At 42.9% G+C, this 27,847-nt stretch overlaps 1 protein-coding gene across 1 annotated transcript in view; it reads left to right on the forward strand.

Moving 5' to 3' along the window:
- LOC119658157 overlaps positions 1 to 25,840 on the forward strand; it is a 71,035-nt gene extending 45,195 nt beyond the window's left edge. Inside the window, exons 10-16 of the mRNA XM_038065425.1 lie at positions 15,056 to 15,182; positions 15,240 to 15,380; positions 15,443 to 15,962; positions 16,019 to 16,166; positions 16,232 to 16,376; positions 25,337 to 25,457; positions 25,522 to 25,840. Of these exons, the coding sequence (XP_037921353.1) occupies positions 15,056 to 15,182; positions 15,240 to 15,380; positions 15,443 to 15,962; positions 16,019 to 16,166; positions 16,232 to 16,376; positions 25,337 to 25,457; positions 25,522 to 25,753 (1,434 nt within the window). The 3' untranslated portion in view covers positions 25,754 to 25,840. The remainder of the gene's footprint in view (positions 1 to 15,055; positions 15,183 to 15,239; positions 15,381 to 15,442; positions 15,963 to 16,018; positions 16,167 to 16,231; positions 16,377 to 25,336; positions 25,458 to 25,521) is intronic.
- Positions 25,841 to 27,847: the final 2,007 nt, after the last annotated feature.

A 27,847-nucleotide genomic window follows, 5' to 3' on the forward strand; every position in this document is an offset into this window, starting at 1 on the left:
ACGGCAATATTCCGAATGCATAATCCAGTGAAGGCACAGTGAATACATTCAACGCATTTATTTTATTCTTCCCCGAGAGATGCGATTTCAGCACCAGTTTTACACGTCGAAGGAATTCGGACAGCAGACCATCCTTCAGATCACCAACTCAAGCATGGATTCCTTACAGAATTTCTAGGTATTTCTAGAAGCCTGTCTCGGTCATAGCTTCGATGTGGAGGTCATCAATGCTATGTCCGGCATGCGGCTCATGATGACCTTTGCGGATGGCTTGGATTCGACACTTGTCTAGTCCAAACTTCACCCGAATATCATGGCTGAACATGTCTATTATTCGCAACAGACTTTTAAGACAGTCGTCAGTCCCAGCATACAGCTTGATGCCATCTAAGTACATCAAGTGTGTCAGTTCGCACTTAGCACGTAGGCCATACTTTATTGCAAAACTATGCACTCTAGCATCATTCAGTAGCCAGTTCAATGCCATACAAAACCAAAGCGGACTCAATGAGTCCCCCTGAGAGATGCCCCTCCGTATATATGTCACCCTTCTATGACTGTCGCTAAAAACTTTATTAGTTTCGGATCAAGATACAGGTGTAGGGTATCGAGGTATGTGAAACGCTATCAAAAGCCTTGGCATAATCGATATAGCAACTAAAGAGGTTTCTTTGGCCTCTAGTTGCTTGTCCTACAACTACCGAGTCGATAATGAGTTGCTCTTTGCAACCCCTTGACCAAACTCGGCAGCCCTTCTGGTTCTCGCTCCTCATCCGCGGCCTACGCGAACCGGGTGTGGTCGCCACAGATTGTGGCGAAACAGCTACAGCAGGCGGAGCTGTGCTCCTGTTCGTCGTGGCGCCTAGACGTCGAACCGCCCCATGACTAGCGGTTTCGATGCCGTGCTGTCCATTACGAGAGCCCGACCTAGTCACCGAGTCAGACAACTCCCACCGGTTATCCGTACCGGACCTCAAATTTCTTCTTCTTCTCATTTTTGGGGATATATTTTATCCCTAGCTGCCAGGTGTTGGGATAGCTTCCTCAGTGAGTAATTTGTAAGACTGCAAAGTTCCTGCACTTTCCTCATCTACCCCTTGAGACGCTGCGGTTGCGTACAGCCATTCAGACTGAAGCTATCCATCTTCCTCCTTTCACAACCGAGCTTGGGGCCGGCTACGGCGGAGTTATTATTTATTGATATTTCTCTTCATGGGAGCAACTTTAATATTTCAATTCATGAAAATTAACCCGGGTTAAAAAATGAACCCGCTTTTATTAAACATTTTTTATTTGGATCCAAATATACATCAGCAAACTTCAAACAGATGTCAATTCTTATGGTAAAACTAATAAATCACATTCATCATTCCATGTCATTGTGCGAGTGAAAAGTAAATTTTGAGCAGAAACTAGGTCATCATCATCATCAGGTTGTTTAAAAAGAGAGAGCACATTTTTAATTTCTTATCTAAACCTTTTCTAAATTTAAGTTGCCATTATATTTGCGTGAACCATTAATCCATAACTATAATAACAAATCTACAAACACTTTTTGAACTTAAGTTTGAGTTGATTGGAGTATGGCCTATTGATTTTCACTTGAAGTGTCTTTTCGCAAAGTGAAAGTGATTTGCTAAAAAGAATATTCGCTGTAAAGATAAGAGTAAACTTTCCTGCGGCACTCCTGCTTTGACCTTATTGTGAACATCATTGCATTTCACTTGGAACCTGGGATGTCATCTCGACCTGCAAATTTATATCTATGAAACGATTTCAATGCTGACTTAACTTAATTAAGATACATCTCTTTGCTTGCAAAAGTTCGAATATCTCAAAATTATCGCTAATCTTTTCTTTTGTTATTGTTTCTACTATACACTGGTTCGGCCATAGATTGTACCTCTCGCTGCTTATAGACCAGTCTTTGTGAATATATTACGCGTATGACGTTTTAAGGGGGTCATCCCGTGTGAATACTGTTTTTAAGGTTTTGATTGCAAAAGAAAACCTTATTAAAATCGGTTCAATGTCTGTCTTTTTAAGGTTTTGTTTGTAAAACAAAATCTTATTAAAATCGGTTTACTGTCTGTCTGTCTGTCCGTCTGTCTGTCTGTCTGTCCGTCACACGCATTTTTCTCGGAGACGGTTACAGCGATTGACACCAAATTTGGTAGAAAGGTGGGAACTGTGAACGCTCACGCATATAGTGAGCTACATCGTTTTACGATGAATTTAAGGGGGGATCCCCATACATGCAAAAGGGGGGTGTAAATTTTTTTTTCATCAAATATAGTCATGTGGGGTATCAAATTAAAGGTCTCGGTTAGTACTTTTTGAAGCCGGTCTTAGTTTTGACCTTTATTAAAAAGATGGGGAGTGCGGGGGGTTGAAAGTGGTCATTTTTTTAACGAACCCATTCTCAGGAACCACCCAGCCGAAAAATCTGGAAAAAATCAGGGGGCTGCCACTATATGGTGCCTAGGCTCCGAAATACCCTCCATATCGATACCTGTTCAAATAAAGTTAATAATAGTATATTACTATAAAATAAAGTTAATAATAGTAGATTATTATAATTTTTTGTAATTGACAGGAAAACCCCCTTAAGTTCACCCTAGAATCACAAAATTTTGCAGCAATGTAGGCTACAGTATAGATCATGATCCTGCCAAATTTGGTGAAAATTGCATTATTACTAACAAAGTTATACTAGGTCAAATCTGTCGCTCCTCTGCAAATTCAAGACTATGAATGTCAATATCACTTGAAAGTTGCTATTTTCACATAATATATGCATATTTTACGTGCTACGTGCTAATGGGACTAATGCACACCCAAATCTCTTTATAAAAGAAATACACAAAACCTTTTATACCTGAAGCGTCTAGCTTCCGGTTTCCCGACTTGTTTTTTTTTTTAGGAGGTGGAAATCATCAAAAGACACTGGTCTGGACATACCAGCGTGTGGGATTTTTACCCACTAAAACCACCCCCGACTCCCTCCCTGCCCCGCGGAACCACCATAAGGTATTACATCACGGGGCGGAGTCAGATCACTCTAGCTTAATCCCATTTCTTCTACACGCGGCGCACGTGACCGCGCTTTTCTCCTTTCCTCTGCTTTTCGCAATTTATCTTGAATAGATGCGATCATGGAGTTAACCGCATCCCAATTCTCTTGATGTGCTAGCATTTTCGGCACCAGATTTTCTGGTACCAGCACCTCTCCTAGAGTCTCCTCTAGATTTCTTCTCTCTTCCACAAATCTCGGACAGTGGAAGAATACATGCTCTGGGTCCTCTGGGACTCCATCACAATTTGGACAGTCGGGCGAGGTCTCCAATTTAAACCTGTGAAGGTATTGGAGATATCTTCCATGTCCCGTGAGAAACTGGGTGAGATTATATTTAATCTCACCGTGTCGTCTCTCCGACCATTCCTTGATGGCAGGAATGAGCCTGTGACTTCACCGACCCTTTCCCGAGCGTTCCCACTGCTCTTGAAATCTATTTATGGATCACTCCCTCTCAGCGTTCTTCGTCTGCAATAAGGGAGAGATTGGTTTTGCATGGTATAAATTCGCCATCTTATCTGCCAAGATGTCAATCGGCATCATTCCAGAGATGACGAATGTTGCATCATCCGAGACAGTCCTGAAGGCAGAGCATGCCCTCAGAGCTGTCCTCTTGTAGACTGCATTCAGTTTGCTAGTATTAACTGACATGCGCAACGCCTCGCTTCAAACGGGGGTCGCATAGAGCATGATTGAGGTGACGATCCTGTCTATAAGTAACCTAGAGGTATGCCGTGGCCCGCCCACGTTCGGCATCATCCTCCCCAGGGCGTGTTGCCTATAGCTGAGCTGTCTATCACCACCCCCAAGTATTTGATGGTGGGCTTGGAAGTGATGATATGATTCCCGATTCTAGCACAGGCGTAATTTCTCTTCCGGCGCTTTGTGATGAGGACCGCTTCTGGTTTTTCCTCCGCAAGCGTTAGACCAGAGCTCTCTAACCAGGATTTGACAGCACTGATTGCCTCGCTGGAGTATAACTCAGCATCTTCGAGATGCTTTGCGACAATAACCAGTGCTATGTCGTCAGCGTAACCCACCACTGTGGCTTCCTCCGGAAGGGGAATATTAAGTACATCGTTGTACATGATGTTCCACAATAGTGGGCCCAATACAGAGTCCTGTGGGACACCCGCGGAAACAACGTACTCCTGCGGTCCGTCATTAGTGTCATACCAGAACCTCTTTTCAGTTAAGTAACTATCGACGATAGCAGCGAGATAGGCGGGAATACCAACCTTCGCTAGGGATTTGCGTATTGGATTCCAATTAGCCGAATTGAATGCACTTTTCACGTCCAGGGTTACTACCACGCAATATTTGCTGGTACTACCCTTTCCGTGGATTGCATGTTCGGCCAAGCCAGTAACCAATTTGATGGCATCAATGGTTGATCTAGCTTTTCGGAACCCATACTGCTGATTTGAAAGGCCGCCATTTCTCTCAACAACCGGGAGTAATCTATTATAGATTACCCGCTCTAACATTTTCCTCACCGTGTCCAAAAGACATATGGGTCGGTATGACGATGGTTCACCTGGGGGTTTACCAGGCTTAGGCAGAAGTACCAACTTCTGTCGCTTCCATGCCGCTGGAAATATTACTTCGAACATGCACGCTTCGAACATGTCCGGCCTGGATTTCACGGCAAGCTTAAGGGCCTTATTCGGTACTCCGTCCAGGCCCGGCGCTTTATTGTCTCCTATTCTACGGCAGATCTCCAGTAGCTCGTCTCTGGTGACTGGCGGGATTGCCGTCACATTCAGAGGTGGTTGCAATGTGTTGGTGCTCTCCTCTTGCTGGGGGAATAATAATAATAATAATGATTTTCAGCAAGAGGGTGGGACACGTGATCTGCGGAGATGAACGGTCTCTGAATCGTCCCATCACGATTCCATAAGCTCTCCCCCTCGGGTTTACGTCAGCTTCTGAGCAGAGCTCCTTAAAGCATTTCCTTTTGCTTCGCTGGATGGCGAGCTTGAGGGTTTTGCGCGCTGCCTTGTAGGCGCACTCTTTCTGCCCTTGATCGACTCTACCTACCACCCTCTGAGCCGCTCTTCTGGCTCGGTGGCAGGCCGATCGAAGGCCGGTCAGTTCATCATTCCACCAGTAGTTTGGTCTTCTACGGGGGAATGCGCACCTCCTAGGCATGGACGCGTCATATGCTTTGGCGATGCATTGAGCCAGATGGACAGCTCTTTCCGTAGAGGCGCCTGCTTTATCTGGTTGATCTAACCACACCTCTATGAAAGTCTGCTCATCCAAAGATTTTGCAGACCAGCCTGAAATCTTTTCCGGTTTCGGGCATAATAGCTCTTTGCCCTGAGGCTCGACACATACCTCAAAGAAGATTGCCTGGTGATCGCTGTGGGTGTAGCACTGTCTCCGCTGGTACTCGTATTGTGGCCGTTTGGGTACCGCCATAGGCTTTTCGTAAACCCACAACAGACTCCTCGGCAAGGTCTCGCAACTTGAATTGCTCCTTCAGAGCAGTACAAATTTCTGCTTTTGATGTTATTTCATCGAGATCCTTACATTGTATGTAGATCTCATGTTTTTGGGCACGCACTGCGGCATCCTCCCCAAGTGAGTCCTTCACCAGAGTGCGAAAGTCATCAGTCTTGCCCACGTTGGATCTTTTTAGCTCGAACATGAGATCCCCTTTCTGGGTTCTTCGGATTCGATTTACATTTCCGCTCAGATCTATTAGGTCGGAATCCGCTTTGACCTTTCTGAGTATCTCCGCGTAGGACAGATTGCCCTTACTGCAGATAACAATCGCATCTGGCCGGGTTCGCACTTTTGGTTTTCCTTTCGCTTTTTTGTTCGTAACCTTAGTCCAGCCATCGTTTCCATTCGTCTTGGGCTTCGCAACGCTGGTCGACTTTTCTACATTCGCTGTACGCTTTCCTCCTTCAGAGCTATTAGTGCTGGTTTTCAGAGTTTCCTGTTCGTCTTTTTTTCTATTAGGCGCCTGCTGATTATTTAAAGGATCCCCCTCTTTTTCATGTACTCGTTTATTTCGCCCTGATTCAGTGGTAGTACGGTTACGTCATTTGGGTCGCTTGTGATACTGTTGGCACAGCGGGGTTCGGCGTATCCTTAGTATTCTTTTCCTTCATCTGCGATCTATTATAGAGGACTCTAATAGCCCTCACCATATTCTTTATGGTTTGGTGCACGTTGTGCTTGTCCTTGATGAACTCCGACAGCTCAACTATTTTTGCCCCAAGCTGGATAAAGGGTAATTCCTCCGGATCGAGACTCCGCTCCCTATAAGCCCCAACAGGGTTACTCCTTTTATACGCTGCTCGACTTTTGGCGGTTATTGATCTTGCCTGTGCTTTATCCTTCATCGTCTTTAGCATTGGTGGAGATCTCAAAGTTGATGAGCTTCTTTTGAAAGGATCCTTTTCATGTTCCTGGAGCACCTCCTGCTGTCGCGCATCTTGAACATATGTGGTGGGTGTTGTCACGGTTTTTGTCGTCCAACGATCTGTCTTCAGTTCATTCTTGGTTGTTCTTGCTACTGGTGTTCTCGGTAAGGTCGTACTTCGCTTGAACACTTCCTTCTCTAGATCCAAATCACTTGTAACATTATATGCTAAGGTGGCCAAGTTGTCCACCACCGAGGCACTGCAGTCGAGGGATATCGACGACCGGGAGCCCGCTTGCTCACTCTCAAAAGCCGCTGGTGCTGGGGTTCCGAGCCCCTGCACCGTAAGTTTACTCCTTTTCTCGTCTTCCATAGTGGTTTTATGTTCTGGGTATCCTTCCCATAGCCATTTTGCTCCACGCACCAGAGATGAGCAAACACTAGCCCATGCACAGTCATATTTACATTTACATACATCAATAGGTATGCCCCAATTCGCCAGCTGGGGTCGCGCCTGATGGGAGATCTGGCCACTCCTCACAGGTCTGTCTGTCCGTCCGTCTGTCCGTCTGTCTGTTACAAGCACTTTTCTTAGAAATGGCTTTACCGATTGACACGAAATTTGGTGAGAAGGTGGGAATTGTGGACCCCCAGACACGTAGTGAGTGATATCCTTCTACGTTGAGATTTAGGGGGGTCCCCGTACATGTAAAAGGGGGGTGTAAAATTTTTTTCGCCGAATATGGTCATGTGGGGTATCAAATGAAAGGATTAGTACTTTTCGAAGCACGTCTAAGTTTTGAGATTTGTTAGAAAGGCGGGGAGTGGGAGGGGTGGAAAGTGACGATTTCTTTAATGGACCCATTCTCAGAAAAATTACGAACTCTTGGCCGCGTTCGAGAGAAGAATCCTCCGAAGAATTTTTGGCCCCCGACATTAGGATGGACGATTCCGTAGCCTACACAATGACGAAATCTATGAGCGATACCATGACCGTCCGGTTGTGGATAAAATCCGGCTCAATAGGTTACGGTGGGCGGGTCACTTAATCCGTATGGATGAGGATGATCCCGCCCGGAAAGTCTATAAGGGCAATATCTATGGTAGAAAAAGAAGACGAGGCAGACCCTGCCTAAGATGGAGCGATGGCGTGGGTCAGTACGCCAGACAGCTTTTAGGGATATCGAATTGGTGGACCTCGGCGCAAAACCGGGATATCTGGAGTTCCTTATTAAGGCAGGCCTAGATCGGATACCGGTTGTTGCGCCGTTGGTGATGATGATGATGATTCTCAGAAACTACCCAACCGAAAAATCTGAAAGAATTCATGAAGCTGTCTCTATACGGTACCCAGGCCTCAAAATACTCTCCGTATCGATATCTGGTCAAATTAAGTTAATAATAGTATACTACCATATTTTTGGGGAAATTGAGTGAAACTCCCCTTAAGTTTATCCCAGAGTTATAAAAGTTGGTAGTAGTATAAAATATAATCTGAAACATATTATCCCCAAGTTTGATCAAAATCATACCATTAGTAACAAAGTTACAGTAGCCCAAAGTTGACTTTACCGTGTAAATTTACTGCAACTGAATATAATTATCACACTAAAGTGGGTAGTCAGACATGCTAAATGCATATACATATACTCGCAGAAGAAGCAAACAGAACCTTTCATACCTGAAGCGTCCAGCTTCCGGTTTCCCGACTTGTTTTGGCTTTTTTTTAGAAATTTTTAGTGAAGAACTGGATGAAGATACAAATACGAATTTACCATAGATTTATTAATATCTTGAACGTGCATAGTAATTTTTCCAACCCAATCTTATAGTTCGTTATTGAAATACAGAGCAATTTATATATCCATCTCCAAAAAAATGTGTTTTTCTGCTGCCACGCTGGAGGGCGCTGCGATCATCTTAAGGAAAAAAGTAGAAGGCATTTTAATGTACAGACTTAACTACAGTCCACAAACTACGATTATTAAAAAATACTGAAAACTAAATTTTTGGTGCTTTATTAAACTTTTTTTTGTGAAGGCTTCTTTAATGAACAAAAAAAACTACTGAATGAATCGCAATTATCCTAGTTTGCGGACCCTCAAAGAATTTCGTTGGATAGATTTTGGGCTATGGTGGCAGTCGATTTCCAACATGCAATTTCAAGAAAAACGCATCTAAAAAGTAGAATATGATTTTTAGCCATAAAACCTTAACTGACCATTAATCTGCTCTACTTAGTCCATAAACCTTAGGTTTCTTCAGGAAACACATGTACAGCCTGGGTTTCAGTTCTTGTCCTTTAGCGAAGTCATTCGAACGTCATTCGGACCGCTAAATACGAACTTTATTACGGGGATCGACATAAATCTGGCATGTGACTTATCACGTGTTTAACACTATAATTTCCGAACGACTCCGAATATCAAAAAATCACTTTGCCCATATATTCTAGATACAATTGATGCAGAAAAAAATTTGATTCCGCAGATCCGACACACGGGATGACCCCCTTAAATGAAGAAATGTTGCGCCCTGTTCATCATTAATTCCTCCCTACGTAAGACATTCAAAAAAGCTCAGATAAAACCTCGTTCAAGTGCTAGTATTAACTTAAGTATTTCTGGCCAGTGATAGACCCGGTAAAGTAGGTCCTGTGTACTAGCAACCCTGTGACAAGTCTACAGCCGAGGATATCAACAAATCTGAAAGCCACTCGCTGCTACCTTAAATGTACATATATATATTCACAGTTCTTCTCATTTTTATTTTTGGACTTATTCTGAGGCAACAAGAATATTCTACTATCATCGAGACCCCCAAAAATATATAATAGCATTATGTCGTAATTTCGTTCTAGTGCTTCCACTTAATCAATTTATTCTCAGCGAGATAAAGTATTTTAGTTAGTATTTGTGTTTTTTGGCATTTCTCAGCATCTATTATTTTTTTCCGAGTTGTCACAAATTCGGCAGATGCCAGGTTTTACCTAATACTAGCACTAAGTGCCAAGCATTTAGGCAGTAGTGGTGATAAGTTAGTGAGAGAATCCGCCGAGAGCTCCCCGCAATACAGAACACGTATGCAGAATGGTGTATTTCTGCATGGTTTGAACATACTGTGCGAAAGCCCCAGGACATCTAGGGAAGCAGTGAAGGATTTAGGTATAATACCTGAACCTGACAATATCATGGGAGCTAGACGAGAGCCAGTCACTAATAGTTCAATTTCTTCTCCACGGATTTGTGTTTAATGTTGCTATAATGGCGTTCAGCAACATCAATAATATACGCGGAGCGACCCGTCTTGTCAACTAACAGCACATCAGGCTTATTGTGCGTTCATATCGGTAAACCGGGCATGTTCCCGTGATTAGTCCATGTTTCTATGCAAGGTGATTCTTCAATATCTTGCATACAAGCATGGGCTGATCATACAGCATTATGCCTGTTTGTGCATTGCATCGGTGCCATAGCCGTAGCCAGAACTGAGATGATCCAACATTTCTAATGCCGAACCACACATCCTGCACTGGTCGTTCTCCACCCGATCTTTCATTGTGAGCTTTTTATAAGCTCGGATGGCGACCACGCCGTCCTGAATGGTACACGCGAGTCCCTACGCCACAGCAAAGAGATCTTCAGAACACAGAAAAACGACTGCCAAAGACAACTGGCGTGTTTGCCGCGCATTGCTTTCAGCTTGCACTCATCAATCCGTTCTTGGTTTGACTCCACCCCAATCAGAGGATTGAAAGATCGATCCTTTAAGTTAAGTGGAGTCAGCCCATAGCCTGCCTTATAAACAGCCGCATGCAAGAGACTTGCCTGCTTTTGCTATAAAAATAAGCGCACATCGAGTCGAGGACACGTCAATGACGCCCCTGTCTCCGATGCCATTTGACAAGTTCATCCCTTCCCTGGCAAAGTTTGGATGATGCTAACTTACATATACTAATAAAAGAGGGCGTCCTCCTTTTTTTTGGCCTGAGAATGTTAAAATAGAGAGAGGGAATCCCAAAGTGTGTCCCCCTGCAAGATCTGAGCTTGAAAAAACATCAATTTTGGATGCGATTCGTTGTGTTCTCGTGCGCGCCTACGTATCAGTTTAAGGACATGTTAAACCTAATAAAATGACACGTGAGGGACTGAAGTGTCTTAAAGGACCTTGTCACATAACGTAGCCTAGCTAGCACAGTGGCATGTAAGCGTCGACAGAGCACTTGAGTTGAGCTTCAGTTTGAGTTTTCAGTATTGATATGACCAGCGCAGGTTCAGTACCAAAGCCAGTCTGTTACTTGCCGATCAAATTTTCGTAGTGTTCTTTGATGTGTCCCAGGAAGATTTCCATTCCCCTAGCAGGGACCAGATACTCGCGGGTCAATATTCTGTGTGATATTAGTACGCGAGATATGAGGGCGTGCTTTATGGCTTTGGTTAGAGTTAATTGGAAACCCGATCCACGATTACCTACAGGTAAATTTCGGGATCACAATACCATAGTTCCACTAGGAAGAGGAGGCTGAATTTCATTACCTTCCCCCTCCTAATTATATATCCAGTCATTACCGATCAAATTATCGCTGAAATAGGAACGAGAAATCATTCTGGGGCGCCTTGATACAGAATCCAATAATTAAACGTTGGGAAAGCTGAAGGCCTTATCCAGAAAATCAGTTTGCCCCTGGATCATAATAAAATAGTTGATTGCGACAAAAGCTCTATATACGATGTAGAGACATACAATAATACAGAGTAAACGTTAGGGTCGGACACGCTTAACTTCATGTTAGTGCTGTTAGTGCTGAAAACATTGCATTTTTAAATTTTGGACAAAACCTTGAAGATAGATTTGGTGTTGTTAACGCCTCGAGCTGCATCAAATTGACTGCCACCATCTGCGTCCCCCCCAAAATTGATCAAACTCTCAATGTTCTAATATAATTAGAAAGACTGCAAGGAACCTTGGTTTGCTGGTGGTTACTTTAAATCAATAAAATAAGAATAAATAAACATTTGACTACAGCTCTGTGAGAGTGCTGGAAGATGCCGTGAAGATATATGAAGACATAAGACAGGCAATTGAACCCCACGTCCTCCTCCTCCCAAAACAGCATGAAGAACGTCGCGATAATACAAAATATATATGACGAGAAGAAATTTGTGTCTGGATATTATCGGTGCCATCCAGCGCAGCTCTAAATGCATTACTCTATTTGAAGTAATATATCCGGATGTATTTATTCAAAGGACTGCAATGAGAGTAGCTCATAGACTAATTTGCTTAGATATATGGGGAAACAACGGATGTGGGGGCACAGATCATTGGAAAGTTATTGACAGAACTGGATCCAGTTCTTAAAATGTCTTCTGATTCCCGGGTCTCCATAGATTTGTTTGGTGGGAGATATGAAGTTACCCTAAAACATAGAGAGAACTGGGAAGTCCTTGAGGAATGTGGGGCGAGATACACGGAGATCTTCTAACCCAATGGGTTAAAAACATAAGAGCGTTCTGAAGTAGGAGTTTAACTCTCGAATAAAAATGAGAAATGGGTTTTTTCTTTTGGACAATATGCAACGGTTTTTCAAATTGAAGTATATGCTACAAGAACAGTAACGAGGTTCAGGAATACATAAACCGTTTGAACATTATTTTTGCATTTAGTATAGTGGAACAACTTTGGGTACCTGGTCATTGTGGTGTGAAGGCAAATGAAACCTTGGAGGCCTTAGCAAAAGAGGGTTCAATCTCCTGGTGGAGTGCCGACCGGAACCAGCAATTGTTAGCAGTGTCAGTAGCATTCGCTGTCTCAAAGTTCATCCGGTCGAAAAGCAAAAAGACTTGTAGAAGCACTGTGAGCATTCTGGCAGGCCATAATTCACTAGCTGCACATATATTCAGAATAGGAATTGTACAATATATAAAACATGTTCGTCCTGTAATGTGTGCGTTGGCTATGTAAATGCCCCTACTGTGGACGCATCAGACATCAGATCTTTGGTGCTGCTCCAGTTGCAACGGGCACATCCACTAACTAACTAACACTAATTAACGAATCCGGAATATTCCTTCAGATGGGGGAATCGAGTATAATGCGCCACCTTGATCTGAGAACTCAGAGGTTATAAAAAGCTTTTCCTCGACCCAAAATACAAACGCACATACACACCGCTTTGAATTTCAACATCCTCCGAGATAGTAGCACTAGTTTCTTCGGAATGCTTCTTGAAAGCATTGCAGATGGATTAATGCTGCCGAAAGATGCGGAGTTGGTGGAGGGGTGATTTAAATTGATCTGGATGGTGTTATGTGGCCGGTACATGAAGGTCAACACGGGAAATTTCTCTGCCCTTCGAATTAAACCACTCGGGTGTTCTTCGGGATCTTAACGATCATTATCTTTGTTAGAAGTAATGACTCTGAAGTAAGCGGCTCTCAGATGATGGTCCCTTTCGAGTTTGATGTCAGCATTTATCTACATAAGCTAGTGCTGATCGCGGTATACTCAATTTGATTCTACATATGTTCGATGGTTGTAAGTGGCAACTGAGCTGCTCATGTGGCAGACTCTCAGCTGGATCAGCATGTCGTCAACGACGAGGTGGTGAACGTTGGAGAAATTTACAAACCTTTCATCGCTTTTGTTATGGTTATCAAGACGCTATCACATGGCCGAGCAAGGTACTGTCAGAGCTTTCCATGGCATACAAAATGTCACCTTTTTAAATTCTCTCCTAAACTACGTGTAATTGCTCATAGCAAGCATGATCGGAAATTTCCGTTAGTGCGTATCACTGTCCAGCGCTTTCGTCCTTCTGCTCTCTAGGTATCGGAGTGTCGTCCACACATTGAATAGATGCAACTTCCAAAGTTTGATTAATTTGGTGCAACTCATGGTTATATCTGATTCGCAAAACTGATCCTCTCGATTAGCTCCTATTATTCTTTTCAAGACCCTCCTCTTGAAATCATTGATTAGTGTTTCGGAAGTTTATATTAGCATCCATGTTTTCCATCTGTAACATTGTACGACTTTTATTAACGTTTCGTATAGTCGGAGTTTTACTTTTTTGTGTAAGCATCTGGTTTTTAAATTGGCAGGACCGAGTAGAAGGCTCTGTTTGCGTTATCACAAACAGAGTCTTCTACTTGGTCCTGCCGATTTCAAAAGAGAGTTTCATACACAGATATGCAAAGCTTAGACTTTGTGGAGCACAAAAATACGGTGTCGTTAGAGGAGAAAGTGTGGTTTCTAGAGTCCCACCATCGTGCTTCGTTTAGGCTTAAAATGGCCAGCTTATATCGCCGGACGTTTCACTTAAGTTAGAGAACTCGAATTTTCTGCTGGCGCTGAATACCGTCGTCGACACGTGCGTACATTCGAGAAACTAATCATAAACTGTTTTCGACAACTAATAATCGTTGCCGCGAGGTAAGCCCCCATCCGAGGCGCTGTTGAGATTTCGGCAGCAATAAAGTTTCCTAGTTTGGAGGATGCTTGTCTAAAAATTTCTTTCCCTTTCAGTGCCCGTCTTGGGACATGTAGGAACTACTTTAAATATATTCTTAATGCTTCATTGGAACGGCGATGTTTGAGGGTGGGGATTTAGTATGTGGCAATTTTTGTCCTACTGGGTACCGAAGGCATAAACTTTGCTTTTTGATATGTTTGTTTCGTTTGGGAGTGCTGGCGGGAGCCGTATATCCGATACGTGATCATGAGGATGAAACGAAATTGTTCGGTACAGTTGACGGTGGTTAAAGACTCCCAATGGCGTTTCTCAAAGTACAGTTTGACAGTTCCGAGCATTTGATGGTTTAGGGGTTGAACTTTCAATGGTGCCAGCATATAATCTTGGGGTGAACACTTTCAGACGAAGATAACGAATGCGATCGGGGCCTAAGGCGATGACATCTTTAAGCGATCCAATTTTCGGGATCAGCATCATATAGCTCTTGAAGTAAACTTGGCGATTGATATGTTAAGTTTGCTGGTACCCTTGTAGCCCTGATAACGATGATGTTGGTATTCCTGACTTGCTTGCTTGCGCGATATTCAGTAAGGCCTAAACAATGGTGGCTTGATACGCTGGATGGGGATTTAAAAGCCTGGAGATTGCATCCATATCAGGCTTTCTATAGACCCAAATGGCGAAACCGATCACGACGAGCCGATTCCGCTTGTGAACGGGACAAAGGCTGAAGAAAAATAAGAAGAAGTTTGCGCGATATTCAGTCACGAAGAAGTACCGTGGGGACCTGATCAATCTTGTCTAATATAGCCTTAATTGGCTGAACGGCAGATGGTAGACGCCTAGACCAATAGATTTAACACCAGCGTTTTTTATGATTGACTTAGGACTGGTCAAATAATGAAGCAAGAAACTTTTTGTGTTAGCATATTCCTGCTAAGGTCTGGGCCGACGTTGCTTCGTTGAGCGAACTCCCAATAACCGCTTTCGGTCACGTTGCTCCGTACCGTCGAGGTGAGACAGCGTCTGAAGGGTTTCCTCTGCTCTAAAGATGGGGTCGCCAGCCAAAAAAATAAAGTTCGAAAAGTTGTTGTAATTTGTATGCTACAATATTTTTGTTTAATTTCAGCTATCCATGTTTGGGGCAATGCATGGCTTCGCGTTGATATTTAACGACTTTTTGAAAGTAATTGGCGTTGGGACTAGCATTGTCGCTATCCTGGGTAGCAGTTCGTCTGGTGCAATGAGTTTTGCAGGTAAGTTTTCACCTCGCTATGAAATACATTTAAGTATTTAAACCTCCTCATTATTAGGACTTTTCTCCAATCTACTTACCCAGAAATTTTCAAAGAGAAACATAGGAGTAGTTGCGGCTATTGCGTATTGCATTGGAAGCTCCTTTCAGATATTTGCAAACTCAACCTGGCCGCTTTTTGTTGCGGCGATATTGCATGGTATTTTTTTAGTTTTACCATTCGATTATTGTAGAAGAAACCCTAAAGATTTTTTATTGCAGGGGCGGCACTTGGAGTAATGTTGCCCATCGTATTCTCAACGTTCAATCATTACTTTGTTGAGCGGCGAGCATTTATAACCAGCGCAACCCAAATATTAATTGGAGTAGGTCAAGTTGGAGCTCCTCTTGGAGTACAATATCTTCTAGAAGTTTACGGATTTCGGGGATGTCTCGCCATTCTAACTGCGATTAATTTTCATTCAGTACTTGGAATGCTAGTAATGCATCCTGTTGAATGGCATATGAAAAAGGTTCCCATTACTGAGGAAGAAAAGGTGGGGAAAAACAGGAAACAGGGGCAAGAGGAGTTACCAAATGGTAAGTCCAAATCTGAAGACGTTGAGCAAATGAAACCTTTGATGGTTGCGCCCGAGGATAAACCTTATACCAAAACGATTTCATCATTGAGAGCGAGTGCTAACCCTTCAAGAAGGGGCAGTTTCGTAAGTGTTGCTGACTGGGCGGGATCGTTAGTTATAAGCGAAATCTTAGAACCGGAAGTGAAACCATCTAAAAAATGGTAAACTAAAAATATTCTTATCCGTATGTCTTAATAATTTGGCCTTCTTTTCGCAGGACTTTCATTGGAAATCTTCTGGATTTGAAACTTCTCAAGGATCTGGTTTATGTTAACCTGGTCGTTGGCATAGTGTTCACCTTTTATGCAGATTTCTCCTTCTCCTCTTTTCAACCGTTATATTTATTCGAAATAGATTATACCCAGGTACTTTCAATATATAATAAAAGCGCTGTGTTTTCACCCCTTGCAATAATTCTAACCTATTTTAGGTGGAAGTATCACAAATAATCGCTGTGGGAACTGGTGCTGATTTAGTGGCAAGGTGTATACTGACAGCAGTCAGTGCAGTCGTTGTAGTTCCTCCAAAATTGTGTTTCTTCGTGGCAGTCATTTTAAGCTTAGTGGCACGGGTTGGTAAGTATAAAATAGTGGTAGAGTTTCTAATGACGTAAGTAACTTTATCAAGTAACGTACCTCTACCTAAGTTGACTATTTTCTAAACTAATGATGAACAAATTGTAACAACGCTCTTGCAATTCGGCCATCTGCGTTTACCATGGGATTAAATCTTGATGAGTTTCAGGTCCTCCTTTTGGTCATTCCCCTTGATATTGATACTCAGAAGATTGCTATGGGTTTTTGCAAAGCAACCTAGATAAGTTTGTATGGTGAATTGCAAATGTTTGTTTTTAAATCCTGGAAAGCAAGTTATGGTGGGCAATACTTCTCACACTATTTCTCCATGAATCTAGAAACAGAGTTCAATCGATTTCTACATTTTTGAAGTAATCAAAGGGTTGTTTAACGCCCTCAATGCTGCTTGACTATCGCTACAGATTGCGATGCGCTTGCCCTTCAACCTCTCCTCAATCGTCCATGTTACCGCCGTTAGGATCGGTCCCAAGGAAAAAACCCACTTCTCGCTTTTGTTCGAGAGGTAGACTCCTGCTACAAAACCCTGTTTTGTTTTTGAGCCATCGGTGTAGAAGACGTCAGCATATCCTGCCACGCATTCTTCTGGTTCATCCCAGTTTTCTCTTCGTTTCAAGATAACTTCATATCTTCTACCAAACAGATGGGGTTCTGAGAAGCAGAAGACATTGCGAAAATTGGATTCAGTTCTCCCAATAACTCTTCCAATGTTCTGTGCCCCCACGTCCATTGTTTGCCCATAGATCTAATCGAATTAATCTGCCCTCATTGCAATGCTCTGAATAAACAAATCCAAATTGAGTAATGCATTTAGAGTTGCGCCGGATGTCGTGCTTATGACACCGTTGATACACACACAACTCTTTCCAGTATGGTTAGCTTACAGCAAAAACTTTTTAGTTTCATCTTAGCCTACCGGATAGCTGAGTGGTTAGAGTGCAAGGCTTTCTCACGGAAGGTCGCGGTTCAAATCTCAATTGTGGGCAGTGGAATTTGTATCGTGATTTGACGTTGGATACCAGTCGACTCAGCTGTGAATGAGTACCTGAGTCAAATCAGGATAATAATCTCGGGCAAGCGCAATGCTGACCACATTGCCTTCTATAGGATATTGTAATCCTGTAGTGTACCGTTACGGTCTTGAATGAAGTGCTTTAACACACTCCAAGGCTCTGATCCAATTATATTGTTGCGCCAACGATTATTATTATTAACCCACCACATGCATAAGCAAACATCGGCCTAATGATAGTAACATATATCCACATTACTACCTGAGACCTAAGTCCCCATGTAGAGGCAAAGGTCCGCCTACACAGCCCATAAGCTGTGAGAGTTCGTTTCATCTTTATCTTTACATGTTTGTTTCGAAGAAGCTTCTCGTCTAGGGGAACTCCCAGATATTTCGCTTCTTCGGAGAGTTGAAGATTTGACCTAACCTCTGGAAAGCAAAGACTATTTATTTCCTCCTTTTTGTAAATAATACCATTGTAGCTTTATTCGGATTTACTGAAAGTCCATGCTGATACACCAACTGTCAACGAAATCAACGGCGCGCTGTGTATTTCTATACCACGTTCCGAGATCTTGACCAACAACAGCCAGGTCATCCGCATAAGCTTGAATGTGTATTGGAAGATTTTGTAGTTCCTCTACTCAGCATATTCCACAGAAGCGGCAATAGCACGCCTCCTTGAGGGCAGCCTTTCGCCGCTTCGCTTGTTAGGTATCATTCAACACCCACTTCAGCACACAACAATCTCTGCCTTAGCATAGCGTAGATCCACTTAATTAAAGTTTCATTAACACCGTTTTCTCTGGCGGCATCACAGAGCTTTTGGAAAGGCGCACAGTCAAACGCCCCTGCAATGTCCACGAGCACTCCCATCGCGTACTTGCCTTTCAGAGTTTCGTCTTCTACCTTTGAAACCAAAGAGTGAAATGCAGACTCCCAGGACTTTCCACGTTGATAAGCATATTGGTTTTCATTTAGTGGCTGCAACCATAGCGCCTTCTCCCGAATGTAACGCTCAACCAGTCACTCCAGACATTTTAGCGAAGATGATGTTGAGTTAATTTGCCTGAAGTTCCTTGGATTTTATAGTTATCTTTCCCAGGCCTAGGTATGAAGACTTCCTTCACCTTCTGCCAAGAGGAAGGCATGTAGCCCAGAGCAAGACATCCTCGAAAAATATTTCTTAGAAGTTGCTTTAAGTGCTCTATACCTTCATTTACCATTGTTGGGTAGACGCCATCCATGCCAGGTGCTATGAGGTGTTCAAATGATGGTATAGCAGCCCTCATAATTTTTTTTGGTAGCAACCACTCTCGGAGTGTTCCGATTCGCATTACAACAGCTTCGGAAGTTAAACTAGTCTTCATCCTTACTGTTTTTGCAAGCACGATTTAGAAGTTGTCTGGTTGATTTCCTGAGTCTTTGCAGTTGTTGGTTCCACCATCGAACCGAACAAGCCTCTTCTAAGCAGTCTTAAACTGTGCGGTTCAGTGTTTGATCCTTTATCGCCAAAGAAGAATTTAATCGCTTAGAGACCTCCACTTTTTCGCGAAGAAGTTCATCGGACCGTTTTCTTAGGATTCCATCTTTAAATTATAGACTGTTCGCTTGCAATAGTCAGAATAATAGGGGCGCACCCTGCGTTCGCGATCAACAGACCAGCTGAAGTGATGGAATCAAACAGCTTCTCTCCTTTAGGATTGCATTTGCTACTGTTCCAACAAATATACTGAAGGTTCATGGCCGCTTGATTCTGCATATACGACCAAATCCCTTAGTTCTTGCCTCGGCGGCGGACACAATGAATTGTAAGGTAAGTAAGTAAAGGCAACTATGACGTTTCTCCTCTTACCATTAATTTGGTATTGTAGGTTGACCCCAATAGGGTTCTGGGAACAGAATTGTCAGGCATGGTTTCCTCTAACAATTTCGACATCGGAACGGAGGCTCCCCTTTACTGATCCAATACCACGGCTTTTGTTAAAGCAAACCCATGGCTCTTGAAGCTGAAATATATAAGGACAGTTCCATAGCTTTGCTATCCTTGCCGCCAGTAGATAGGGAAAGGCTTTGACATGCTACAGGTTAATTTAACTAATGTCTGTAACCATGAGTGTAGTTTAATATGAAAATCGACACCAATTAAAACGTATGCTGCATTCAGTGTTGATCGCACCGGGGTTACCAGTTTATCCTCACCTTCCGCCGAAAGTTCCCTTTTCTTGAGGCCGAATTCTCTGGATATCACCACATGGGGGTGTAGCAATTCATTTAAAAGAAACGCAGTGCCTTCCATGTCCGATGCCAGGGCTGCATCCATCTGTTTCGACATACCGGAATTAAACCAGTTGTGTCCATATAACCAGCTTCCCTTTCTTCTGCTTTTCTTGGTAGAGACGAAGGAGAAGATTCTGACAAGCAAGCTTATAATCCCTTCTCATTTGTGGCTAAAGTTTCCTTTTACCAAGCCTTCCTCTCCCGTTTTTTGGTCTGGTGAGGCCTCCGAAATCCGCGCTTCGGCCACGAACTTCTCAAAGTCGCGTGTTGATTCAAAGTCTGTGACTTCTTACCACTTGGAGACTTACAATCCTTTGTTTCGGCAATGTTATTGATATCAAGTCTACCTGTCTTTCATCAGCTAGTTATCAAATTACTTGACTTCTTTAATAGCATCATGGAAACCCTTTACCGAAGCTTATGACAATGTCTACTGCGTTTAGTTACATGTCGCAGCTTTTGACACCGCACTGTTAAACAGCTTGAAGAACGGAGATATCGTGCCTCTTCCGAAGGGTTCTTGCGAGTTCTTTTTGTACCGTGTGTGTTAAGCGTGTAGAGACCGATCTCCCTCGATCAGTGTAACTTGCTTATCTCTCTACGCCGCCCTTGTGTCAACAACCCTCATTCACTTCGCGAAGAGACCCAGGTCTCTCGACTGAATGGACGCCGGAACATTCTGGTTTTGCGCATGCGTCCACCAATCTTATATATCGAGGAGCTGTTTGGGGTCTTGTTTTACGCCATCGCTTCATTTGAGCCCGAGTCTGCCACGTCTTCTTTTCCTAACATAGGAACCTTATTTTCCTAACATAGCTTAGGAAAAGGAGACGTTGCAGACCCGTAATACTTCATCATATGTAATTAACCACACTAAGGGACCTAAGGCAGAGCTTTATCGCATACGCAAGTCGGGAAAATTTGCGGTCCATCTTCTGAATTATGGTACCGTCTTACCCCCAGGAGAAATTTAACGAAAATGCGAAGAATGTACTTTGGGTTTGTAGTTCGAGAAGGACTTCGATAATTTTCTTTTATTTTGTCAAGTTGAACGTATTCGTTTTATTTAGCGATACCACTGAGCTAGATATGTTTTCTTTTACTGTAAAATGAGTCTAGTCATCATCATAATGATTACGTCAACAGGTGATTTCGAATTGTGAAGTTCATACTTGTCAGAAAGGCCCCTTTCCGCGATAGGGAGCATTCTATTGTACATTACTCGTTTAAATAATCTCCCATTGTTATTGATCAGACATGTCGGTCTGCGTGAGGGTGAGCCACCCAATAATTTACCCAACTTCCGTTCAGCTTTGTACGCTCGGAGGCATTCACCTTCTTTAAGGCATGGCCAAAAAGATACCTGGTGCTGTCTTGAATGGTACTTTCAGGGCGATATTCGGGATTCAATCCGGCCTCGGGTCTTATTTTGAACGACTGGCTTTCCTTATTCACTACTATAGGAACTTAGTCGGGGCTTAAATATATTGCGGGAAGTCTAGTATAGTCTACGAAAAAAGTGTTCACTATATTTTACCATAATTCAGAACAAGCAATCGATGGGGAGTGTTCAACTTTAATGATGCATGACTATTCTATTTTGTGACTTCATGTTATTTCTGTGCCACGTTTGGAAGATGATAGTTTGATGATCGCTGGCCGTGTGTAATCCCGGTTGACATATCACTGCAGGTTCATGGCCAGCGCGTTGATAACAAAGGTAATGGCGATTGTTATTCACCACGCATACAATGAAAAGTATGAATTTGTGTGGAGTTCAAAGGAGAGACTCCCAAATGGGAATGGCCAGGTACACAGAGTAGTTCCACTGTATTTTCAGGTTTTAACATTCCTGAACGATTTTCGAGGTCATCAAAGGACGGCTTAAAACCTTCAGTGCAGTCAAGATCGCAAACCCTTCAGCTTCAGCTCCAAAGATAGACGGTTCTGTTTTTGAGCCATTAGTGTAGTAGACCGCAATATCCCGCCATGCCTACCTTTGGGACTTCTCAGTTTGCTCTAGGTGAGGACTAAGTTCCCATGTCGAAGCCATGGTCCGTCTGTATAGCGCATACGTTGTGAGATCCCGTTTCAACTTTATTTCTGCGTGTTTGTTCCAGAGAAGCTTTTTATCTGGAATAACTCCTAGATATTTTACTTCGTCGGGAAGGCAAAGACCATCTAGGTTGATCCGCTTTTTAAATAAACCATTGTGGTTTTATTTGGATTTACTGAAAATCTCTGTCTGAGGCACCAACTGTCAATCAAATCAACGGCACGTAATATATTCTTACACCTCGTCCTGAGATCCAACAGTTAGCTACGTCGGCCACATAAGTTTGGGCGTGTATTTGCAAATTTTGCAGTTCGCATAGCAGCGAGTCTACCAACATACTCCACAATATCACACCTCCTTGGGGGCAGGCTTGAGTAGCTCCTGCTGTTCAACACACAGCAATCTCTGTGTTAGCATGGCATAGATCCACTTAATGAAAGTTTCATCGACATTACGCATTACAAAGTCTTTGGAAGGACACACAATCAAAGACTCCTTAAAAATTTACAGACCTTGTACTCACCGTCCAGAGTTGCATATTCTATCTTTGAAACCAAAGAATAAAGGGCAGACTCACTAGGCTTTCCGCGTTGGTAAGCATGTTGGTTTTCATTTAGCAGATGTGGCGTTAGCGCCTTCTCACTAATGTGACGCTTAATCATTCTCTCTGTGTGTGTCCGGATAGCTGAGTGGTCAGAGCGCAAGGCTATCGTACGGAAGGTCGCGGTTCAAATCTCGCTGGTGGCAGAGGGATTTGTATCGTGATTTGACGTCGGATACCAGTCGACTCAGCTGTGAATGAGTACCTGAGTCAAATCAGGGTAATAATCTCGGGCGAGCGCAATGCTGACCACATTGTCTCCTACAGTCTACTGTAGTGTACCGTTACGGTCTTGAATGAAGTGCTCTAACACACTTCAAGGCCCTGATCCAATATGGATTGTTGTGCCAACGATTATTATTATTATTAATCATTCTCTCTAAATATTTCAGCAAGAACGATATTAAGCTGATCTCTCTGAAGTTCTTGGGGTTTGGGTAGTTATCTTTCCCAGGCTTTCGGATTAAGATTACCTTATTCTTCTGGTGAGGTAGGCACGTAGCACAAAGTAAGGCGTGCTGGAAAAATATATCTTAGGAGTCGCTCTAGGAGTCGCCAGGTGCATCGAACTTTTCAATGTGGTAGCTGTCACTTTTTCATTGGTAACAACCGCATCAATAATATTCCAATTCCCCTTGCAACATTTATTTGCTGAAGGGTTTGCAGGAACCGTAAACTTCCTACCTTCCACTTCTGCCACCAGTTCTCCCGGATGGTGTACTTCCAAGAGAGTATGTACTGATTCGAGACAGCAGTTCGTGAAAGCACCGTCCAGTTTTCTATGGATGAACCTGACTAATCCCCTTGAAGTCTCTCATTCGCCTTTCAGTGCCTTAAAGTGCGCCCTAAAGGAGTCTCGTTCCGAGCACTTAACGAGCCTCTCAGGTTGATGCTGGGAGTTCCGCAATTTTAACCAGTCTTCATCCTTTTGTTTTTACAAGCACAGATCAGAAGTCGCCTGATTTCCCGAGGGTTTGCAGTTTGCTGTTCCACTGAGGAACTATTTAATCGCGTTTGCCTAGAGGAATAGGACAAACCTCTTCTTAGTACTTTAAAACTATGCGATTCAGATTTTTCGATTAATTTTTTATCGCCAACGAAGCCCTTAATCGCTTAGGGAACTGCAATTTATTGCCAAGAAGTTCATTGAGGTTTATTCGGTCTGTTTTTCTAGGATTCTGTCCTTGTTTTCCCAACTGTTCGCTTGCTATAGTCAAACTGAATTCTAGGTGTCGGCGATCAGACTGTGAGATTTCATCTATCATCGCATCCGCCAGTGTGTAATCAATCCCACTTCTTTGAAGCGTCGATTGCTAGGTCAGTTATTTCACTTCTTCTACGATTGCAATCACGGCACCAGCTGAAGTGATGAAATCAAAAAGCTTTTGTCCTCTGGGCTTGCATTTATTATTGTCCCAAAAAATATGTTGAGTGTTCGTATCACAATCTACGGTTCGGAGACCAGTTGAGTTTGAATAGACTACCAGATTCATTACTTTTTGGGTTAACGGAACACACAAAGAATCATGTGGTAAGTAAGCAGAAGCAACTGGGATTTTTCCCGCTATTAACCTGGTAAGGCGGATGTTGTCTCCTGCCTTCCTTCGAGGGCCAGGTATCCAACATCCGATATGTTGTGTCCTGCGCAGCACAGCATTTATGACAGTCAACTTGGTACAATCTCTGGAGTTCAAAGCTGGGATTATCTGCCGCAGCCACTTTAAACCTTATCAGTGGACTCCAAATGGGCGAGCCCATCGTGAAAACCTTGATTTTTAAATTTTAGCTTCGTTCCAGACTCCAGCATTTTTTTCCACAGGCATTTACAGAGGATGGTGAATTGTCCCTCTGACGTTTGGCCATCCTTGGAGGAGACTCCTATGGCAGCGTTCGGAGATGCGGTCCTCTCTTTCCTTGGTGTTCATATTCCTATGGGAGAGACTAATTTTGTTGAGATCTTTCTGGATGATTTAAGCACCTCCCGACATATCGTTCCTAGTCCCCGCACAGTGTCTAGTGCAGAGTACAATAAAGCGTTACCTACTACAAACAAGAAGCTGCTGCGTCCTGTGTGGTTCTTACAGGGGTTACCAGTGTGTCCCCATCTTTCACCGAAGATTCCGCTTCCTTGCGTCCGTTTTCTCTGGACATTTCTGCACCTGTGATGCAGCCACTTTCATGTCCTCATTTCCGAGGTGCTTCACCTTCTTTCGCCGTGCCTTGGCTTGGAGCCTTCCCAGGTTTACGATGGTGGCTTTATTTTTACATACCAATATTATATTTCTTCCGCTTTCCCTGGTAAGGGTGAAGTAGAAGGTTCTGACAGGATTCATCATGTAATCCTTGGTGGCTGAATTTTCTTCTGTCGACCTTCTCTCTTCCATTTACGGGTAGATTTAGGCAGTAGATTTAGGCACTAGTTCTGCGGGCTGGTGGTAGTCAGATTTCCAGTTTTTCCCAAAGTGAAAGTTGGCCTACTTTCCACTCTGGGTAGCTGCGCCTTAGGAACTAAGTACAAATTATCCATTGAGTTGGAAATTATGCCTTCCACTGATTTCTCCGTAAGCGCATACGAATTTGGTGAGGTTTCCAAAATTCGCGCCTCGGCCGCGATTTGATTGTTCATGATCCACTTGGAGAGTTCAAATCTGAAGTTCCCATGTTCACGTTTTGACAACCTTGTGTGTAGTGAACTATTACAGACTCTCCCACCACGACAAGGTGGTGTCCTAGGGGGAGTTAAATAAGGTGCGTATTTCCATAAAAGTGATGTGGATTCTATTAAACAGTATTTGCCTCGGTTATATCAATAGGAGTTCTTAAGGATCGGTCAGATTTAAAGTGTTTGGATTAAAGGCGGTGTTAGTAGTTGTCTCGAATTTACAACAAAGCCGTTGTCTCATAATCCTAATCTTAATTTTTCAATCATTATAGCATCCCAAGTCTGAATATGAATGAAAGAATGAAGGAAATAAAATAAACTTTGTCTTTAGCATTTTTCTACATCGAAGACTTCTGGGGTATGGTAATCATTACCGCAACAATTGGCTTCCTCAAGACTTGGCTGCATGTTCCAGTGGGTTTAATTTTTGCCGAGTATCTACCAAAGGAGAGGTATGCAAGATTGATTTTGTAAAATTTTAATCAGCTTTCACTCATAAATTGATTGATTTTGCAGGTTTGCAACTGGCTATGGCCTCTTCATGTTCCTGCAAGGGATGTTTACTCTCAGCATGGGTCCAGTGATCCGATATACTCGAGAGTTCACACGTTCTTACATATGGGTCTTCCATGTCCTGAATATGTTTATGGTTATAACTTTAATTGTATGGAGCGTAGAGTACCTTTGCAGGCGGTTTTGTTGTTCCGTTAAGAGCGAATCGGGAAGAAATTCCCCGAAAGGAGCTTAGATGTCAGCTTATTTTAGGTCAATGAAATTGGTGTAAAAATTAGGCACTTCTGAAATATTGGAATTGGAGTTTCAGGTCTAGTTTTAAGTATCAAATTTCATGTTTTTATTAAATTATTAGTTGAAAAATTGTTGAAATTCATTTTTTTTAATTTGAAGTCCAATTTTATTTCCCAACTCAGTGTCCAAGAAGTGTTGATGAATTTGATTACAGAGTATTAATCGCCAAGCATTTTGGACGTGAGTCAGAGATTGGAAATATGCGGCCAGCCTGATCCAGACAGCGTCTGGCTTTTTTTAGTATCCGCAATAATAAGTATGGTATCTATGTGGGGCTGTTAGATATTTTGAACTTTGGTGCATATCTAATGAAGATAAGAGTCGAATCCAAGGATTTAACTACAGAAAGTTACATCTGTAATGGTAATGGATTTTAATATGGACACAGATGTTGAATGGTTGTCTTCAAGTTGAGTATGTCCTAGGTTCTCAATGTCCCTGTAGACCTCATCTTTAAATAATAATAATAATGTTAAAGGAAGTCGCAACTGCATCCAAGAAGGACTAATGTGCCTCATTACTGGGAATATCATCATCACCGGCAGGAACTTCATTATGCTCCTTAGCTTCCCCAGGTGATAATTTAGCCTGCAGTAGTCAGTTTGTATTCCTACTATGAGGAGGTTTTTCGTGGTGAAGTTTAAACAATTTTCTGAGCGCTTGGGTTCGTATACCTCCATGTGAACCCTGGATTGTTCCATTCCTGGTTGGTTCCTCCATTACAGCGTTGTAGCCACTAAGTCTTTTCTAATTCTACAGAATGACTCCGATCCGTGTACTGGCGTCTCTACTCCTTTTCTGGACAGTCAGTCCGCTGCTTCCTTCTTTTCCTTGCTCAAAACCCAGAGTATGCAGATCTTATTGAGCGTGCTAAGCGGGTTCAGGCATTCCCACATCAGTTTCGAATTTACCTTGGGCTTATGGACTATGTGTTTTAATAGCTGTTTAGTTGTCGGTAAGAATAGTATTGTTCTGACCCCAATAGTTCTTCTATCTTTGGCGTATATTTCTGCCAGGAATATATTGCTTCAGGGTACATTTTACTTGGACCAATAAGTTCGGCGCTTGTTCCCTTGGTATAACAGATCTGTCAATGTACCGACTAATTAGCCGCTGGTTTAAGCCGTAGATCATTGTTATGTTCTCGCGGTTTGTCCTATATTCACTCGGCTCCCATTGCTTTCATAAGAACATCCATGACAACGGACTGCGGATTATTCAGGTAGCCCGAGATTGCCTACATCTGTATGTGTATGTAGAGAGGAGTCAATCTCAGGAGGACCTCCAAAGATGCCGTTGCACATTTTCTCATTACCACACTGATACTCGCGCAACCAGTCTTTGAAGGAATGATACTATATTTACCAAGGTACTGGTATAGGTAGGCCAGTTTGGATTGTGACATACAATGTCATCAGCATAACCCTGGTCCTGCATTTTATTGTGTTGTTTTATTGTTTGTTAGCTCTCCTAGGAGTTCGCCAACTATTATAATCGACATTAACGGTGATGGTACCCCACCTTGTGTACAACCGTGGGTAGTGTTCATAACAATAGGATCTCAACTTCCCCCCTATCCAGCAGGCCAGGGTGTTTCTTTTTGACTTGCGGATCAGAGCATCTCTTTTGTGAAATGTGTTGTCGAGCACTCCTTTTAGTATTATTTCTTTTGTTCCTATGTTACTCCGTAGTATATTTGTCAAATGATACAGGTCAGTGTCGGTTGACCAGGAGGACTTTGCAATAAAACGCTAGCTCTAATATCAATGATCTTCTCTACCGTTTTGAGTGCAAACAATGTCACAGCGAATTGTTCTGAAAGGTTTAAGATGATAATGATCCCGTTTAGCCGCTTTTGGATTGAGGACCTCTTTTGGCCGCCCTATACGCTATATGCCCCAAGGCTATGTTACCTCTTATCACCCTTAGGAGACATAGTTTTTTGGCTCTGTGGAGTATTGCTAGGAGATGCCATCTACTTTGGTAAATAAAGGATACCTTTAAACCATTGAAATCACCCGGGGTTGATGGCATT

This window comes from Hermetia illucens, chromosome 5, assembly GCF_905115235.1.
Source record: "Hermetia illucens chromosome 5, iHerIll2.2.curated.20191125, whole genome shotgun sequence".
Taxonomy (NCBI): Eukaryota; Metazoa; Arthropoda; class Insecta; order Diptera; family Stratiomyidae; genus Hermetia; species Hermetia illucens.